This window comes from Apium graveolens, chromosome 1, assembly GCF_009905375.1.
Source record: "Apium graveolens cultivar Ventura chromosome 1, ASM990537v1, whole genome shotgun sequence".
NCBI lineage: Eukaryota > Viridiplantae > Streptophyta > Magnoliopsida > Apiales > Apiaceae > Apium > Apium graveolens.
Window position 1 is genome coordinate 164,813,440 of NC_133647.1, and position 5,673 is coordinate 164,819,112.

At 35.2% G+C, this 5,673-nt stretch overlaps 1 protein-coding gene across 1 annotated transcript; it reads right to left on the reverse strand.

Annotated features, from left to right (window-relative positions):
• Positions 1-278: 278 nt before the first annotated feature.
• LOC141710486 (uncharacterized) lies at positions 279-860 on the reverse strand. Its single transcript, XM_074513053.1, has one exon. It carries the CDS (start codon positions 858-860, stop codon positions 279-281), a length of 582 nt encoding a protein of 193 aa, XP_074369154.1.
• Positions 861-5,673: the final 4,813 nt, after the last annotated feature.

Consider the following 5,673-nt stretch of genomic DNA (forward strand, 5'->3'; position numbering starts at 1 on the left):
GAAGCATAATGACCAAATTTTTGACAGTTATAACATTTAACATTTGACTTGCCATACCTTGGTGTAACTCTTCCTGTTCCACGGCCTCTTGAATTTCTTGTCTCGTACAATCTTTCATACTTTTGACTTTCCTCCCTTTGTTGGCCACGACCTCTTCCTTGTCCATATAGAAATCCACTTCCACGTCCTTGTCCAAGACCTCTTTGGCTCCTCATATACCTTCCATTATTATCTTTAAAATATAACTTTGATTGTAAGGCTTGTTCAATTGGCTCCTTCTATAACATTTTTTCTTCATGGGCTTGTAATGATCCCATAAGCTCATCAATAGTCATTTCATCTATATCTTTAGACTCCTCAATTGCCACAACTTTGTAATCAAATTTAGAGTCAAGTGAACGAAGAACTTTTTCAATAACACGAACATCACTTACCTCTTCTCCATTGCTTTTTATTTGATTGACAACGGTCAAGACCCTTGAAAAATAATCCGAGATTGATTCGGATTCTTTCATTTGCAAAGCCTCAAACTCGCCACGAAGTGTTTGTAGCCCAACTCTCTTTACTTTAGCATCGCCACTAAAAGAAGATTTGAGAGTATCCCAAACTTTCTTTGACGTTGTTGCGGAAGCCACTTTTTGTAACATAGAATCATCCAAACATTGATGAATGATCATGATCGCCTTTTGATCCTTCTTTCTTTGGGCTTGAAGTTGATCTTTTTGAACTTGATTCAAATTTGCTTCATTTTCGGGCACCTCCAATCCTTTCTCCACAATTTCCCACACATCATTTGCTCCAAGGATCGCCTTCATACGAATGCACCAATTCTCATAATTATCTTTGGTGAACTTTGGCATTTGTCATTGAGACATTCCATTTGCCATGATCTCCTTCTTCTTTACACCACACAAGCCTTCTTTGAAGACAAGTAGAAGTAGAACCTTTGGCTCTGATACCACTTTGTTGGAAGAAAGGATCTCACTCAAACTCACACAAGACAATTTAGGAGAAGAAATGTATTACTTGAAAAATTACTTGATTACAAATGACATGGTACAAGGCTTTATATAGGACTCCATAGAAAGATCTAGATAACTCTTAGACTCCAATAGACAACACTTGACCAAGATGAATGTATCTAGAGATTACATGTACCTACACCAATACATTGAACATAGAAAAATACTAATACATGTACCAAGATTATTCTAGAGACTCCCACACAATTCTATTATTTTAATAGTCTAAAATATATTATTTATTTTTAACAACAATTGTCAATTTGGGCAATTTCTACCTTATTTGGTGAAATTTAAGTCATTTTCTTTCTGAACAACCCCCGATAAATATTAGCTGGAATTAGATCTGAGTACAATTGGTGAAATGGTGTCTCGAGCAAAGAAAAAGGGAAAAATATTCGCACAGGAAATTGGAGATGAAGACCTTTTGAGCAGATTATCAGATGAACTAATTCACAAGGTCCTATCATTCGAAGATGCAACAGTAGCGGTTCAAACCAGCGCTCTTTCGAGACGATGGAGATTTATTTGGACCACTCTGCCTTTTCTCAATTTCTGTTGGTATGGAAACTCTACACATAAAAATGTTTCTGAATATATCCGCCATGTTTTGTCTAATCGAGACCATGAATCCCATCTTTCCGAAGTGAAATTTTGTGTTCACAATAATGTGTTAATTAAGGATTTAGTTGATATGTTTATTGAGTATGCCATCTCACACAACGTGCAATCCTTAACTCTTGATTTGTTAGATGATCATAAGCCTTATAAGTTGTCCACCTTTAGCTCTAAGTCGTTAGAGAAACTCACATTGCGAGTCAATCTTGAAGAATGTGCACTCGAATGGGATTCCTGGGATTTGCCTGCCTTAACTCTCCGCCTGTGGAGTCCTGGTTACTCTATAAAAGATAAATTTTCGGGTTCATGGATTAAGGATTTATGGTTTACATGCTTGCCTGCCCTGAGAACTCTTGATTTATGGTTTACATGATTGGATTTTATCAGATTCATCTTTTTCTTTCAGTTTGCCAGCTATAAAAACCCTCCATCTGTCTAAGTGTGTATCTCCCATGACAAGGGTTTGGAACTTCCCAGCTGTAACAAGTATGCAGCTAGATTATGTATATATTCCCGATAACTTGGGTGACATATTATCTGCACTTGTCAATCTACAAAATCTCCAATTATTTCTATCACCAGATCAGCAAGATCATATCATATCTTGTCCTCCTCAAGTGTTGAACCTGACTATTAGAACCAGCTTCTGCCACTATGCTTTTATTTGTCAAAGCATTATGGTTTCAGCACCAAAGCTCTGCAACTTCGCTTCTTTTGGTATCTTTGCAGCCGCAATTGGAGTTCCTGAGTTGGAAAACGTAAATATAAGGTTAAATGGTTGGTTTCAGGGCCTGAAATTAGCAGCAAGGAAACAATATCATCAGCGGCTAACATATATGCTTTCAGGTCTTGGTAATGCCAAAAACCTCACTTTTGACTCGGAGATTATTGAGGTAACTTGATTTATCTTGTCGATTGAAATATAAGCAATACCTTCAAGTCATCTGACTGAAAATAGTACTGCTATTAAATTGTGTAACTTGCGGCCTTGGTTAAATTAGGTTCGACTTGCAGGTAATCTTTCATGGACCTCTATTTTTTTTTCTTTTGTGCTGTTTTATATTCAATCTTCTCTTTTTTATTTTTGTGGTTGTAGGCACTCATTGACATTTCCAACCTTCTTGTAAGTTTGCCTTCTCCATTCTGTAAGTTACAGTATATGAAGTTACCGAGGGGATTCAAAGAATCAAGTATATCTCGTGCTCTGAGAAGCTATTTACTTGGTGGCTCTCCTAAAGCTACCATCGTCAAAGAATTGCCTCAAGTATTTAATGTATCCATATTCATCTTGATAATACAATGTATTTTCTGTCTATTCTCTTGTAAAAGATAAATATATCATATTTTCATTATGAAATAGGTACATCTTTTTCAACTTATGTTATTGTGACAAAAAACCAATGTCATCTCTTCTATATGCTAGGTTAGACGGAGGTAGTTCAACGTTTTTTATCATCTCTTCTTGTAAATCAACTGTTGAAGCCATGTCAACGTGCTGAATTGTATTCTGCAATTCTAATGCTAGACTCCAGTGTAGTCAAATTTAATTTATCAGTATCTGGAATGCATTACAGTTCAAATTCTTTGAATTAATCTTGTTTAGTGTGAACCGATTAATATGGAAGAATCAGATCGAGGTGACCAACAATTTTAGTTCACAACCTACTTTACCTTTTTTTTATTAATTTACACCAAAATCTTTTCTCATAAACAATTGGGTCGGTGGGAGTACTATTCAGTCAGATGCTTTCACTATGTTATGCACACCACCTCTATACTGTGTACTGTGACTACTGTCCTGATCTTTTGTCTGATAATTTAGTTAGTACCAAATATATCAAATTGATAACCTTTTCTCATGTCAGTTAATTGCCGTGAGATATATCATCGTTTTTTGTTTTTTTTTTCAGCACACAATTCCTCTAAGTGTAGCAGTTTCCATCAGAGATCAACATGTTGCACTACAAGAGCCCTTGGCTGCTCCAATAAACGAGCTGGTTGATACTCAATATGTTTATCAATCTCTGAGTGTTGACACTGTAAACAGCTATGTGCAAGAAGAGCACAGTGTGGAAGAAACTATGGTAGATGCTGACAGAGTCGGACATGATATTGATTCTTTTGTGGAAAGGACAGACAAAGATCAAGTGAGCTCTTTGAGGGGGGCAAGAGATTCTGGGTTATGGCGGAGCCATGAGGTTAATTCCGAGTTTGTATGCCTGCTCGATCGCATTATGCAAAACTACCCGGAAACCTTTGAGCACTTTACCACAAAAAACAAGAAGTTATGTTCAATGAATCTGAATGTTTTATGCACCTCACTGAATGACTTTATCAAAGTATCTATCACTGATGTCGATTGGGAGATGATTGCTGCGTACAGGGATGTATTTTCCTACTTGCAGTTTAGTTTTAGCATCCTCAATTGATTGTCATATTGAGGATGCTAAAACTAAACTGCAAGAACTGCAGGATCAAGTCAATAATGTCAAAATTAAAGTACAAGATCTGGAAACTCGTGTTGATGATGCCAAATCTAAACTGCAAGATTTGCAGACTCTTCGCACGGAGAAGTTGACCGAAATCGAGAAAGCTTTTGGAACTTTGGGTACTAACATTGCTGTTGGTTTCATCCGAGATGATATACTCCCTAATTCTTAACTTCATGGTTTAGTTTTAAGTTTTAAAAGTTGTTTGAATGCCTTGGAATATTGTCAATTGTCGATCCCTGAACTCCGAAGTACTTCCAAAGCAAAATGCTTATTATCCTACTGTTTTCGTGTTTCATCATTGAACTGCTTATATGCTTGTTTTGTGTCGTGTAAGATGTTTCCCTTCTCATTAGAAGTTTATAGCCTTACTTATCATAGCATGTGAATCTATCATTTATCTGACCTCATTTCATAGAGCTTATTGAAAAGCTCTCAGCTTTCCAGTAGAAGCAAGATACTCTGTACTTAGAGTGTTCACGAACCGAGCCGAGCCGAGTTTTGATCGAACCGAGCCAAGCTTTAATTTTTTTTCTGACGAGCCGAGCCGAGCCGAGCCGAGCTTTCTTAATGAACAAAAACCTGTGTTCGAGCTCGAGCTCGAGCTCGTTAACGAACGAGCCAAACACGAGCTTTCTCCATCAAAACGAGTCGAGCCGAGCGGAGCCGAGCCGAGCCTAGCCGAGCCGAGCCGAGCTGAATTAAAAAATTCTGGTCAAAACACCGGTTGACTGTTAAAATAACAAACCAAATACTTTTATTTTTTTCTAAAAATTTTGTCATATCACTAGAATATATTGATCTTAACATCCGTACCGTTGGATCATTCATAAATATTTTTAAAAAAATCGAAACATTAATACGATACAAAACACTAATTACAAGTACAAGTCAAAACACCGGTTGATTGTTAAAATAACAAATCAAATACATTTACTTTTTCTAAATTTTTTGTCATATCACTAAAATATATAGATTTTAACATCCGTACATTTGGATTATCTATAAATATTTTTTAAAAATCAAAACATAAATACGAGACTAAATACTAGTTACAAGTACTGTTCAAACAAGTGGTTGATTGTCAAAATAACAAAGAAAATAAATTTATTTTTTTCTAAAATTTTTATCATGTCACTAAAATATATAGATATTAACATCCGTACGGTTGGATCATCTATAAATATTTTTTAAAAAATCAAAACATTAATACGAGACTAAACACTAGTTACAAGTAAATGTCAAAACACCGGTTGACTGTTAAAATAACAAACCAAATACATTTATTTTTTTCTAAAACTTTTGTCCTGTCACTAAAATATATAGATCTTAACATCAGTTCGGTTGGATCATTCATAAATATTTTAAAATAATTTAAACATTAATATGAGACTAAACACTAGTTCAAAGTATTGTTGAAACACTTTGTTGATTGTCAAAATAACAAACAAAATAAATTTATTTTTTTTAAAATTTTTATCATGTCACAAAAATATATATATATATATATTAACATCCGTACGATTGGATCATCTATAAATATT

Bases quoted from the DNA above. Each gene is read 5' to 3' on its own strand.
- LOC141710486 (XM_074513053.1), bottom strand. From the start codon at position 860: ATGCCAAAGTTCACCAAAGATAATTATGAGAATTGGTGCATTCGTATG.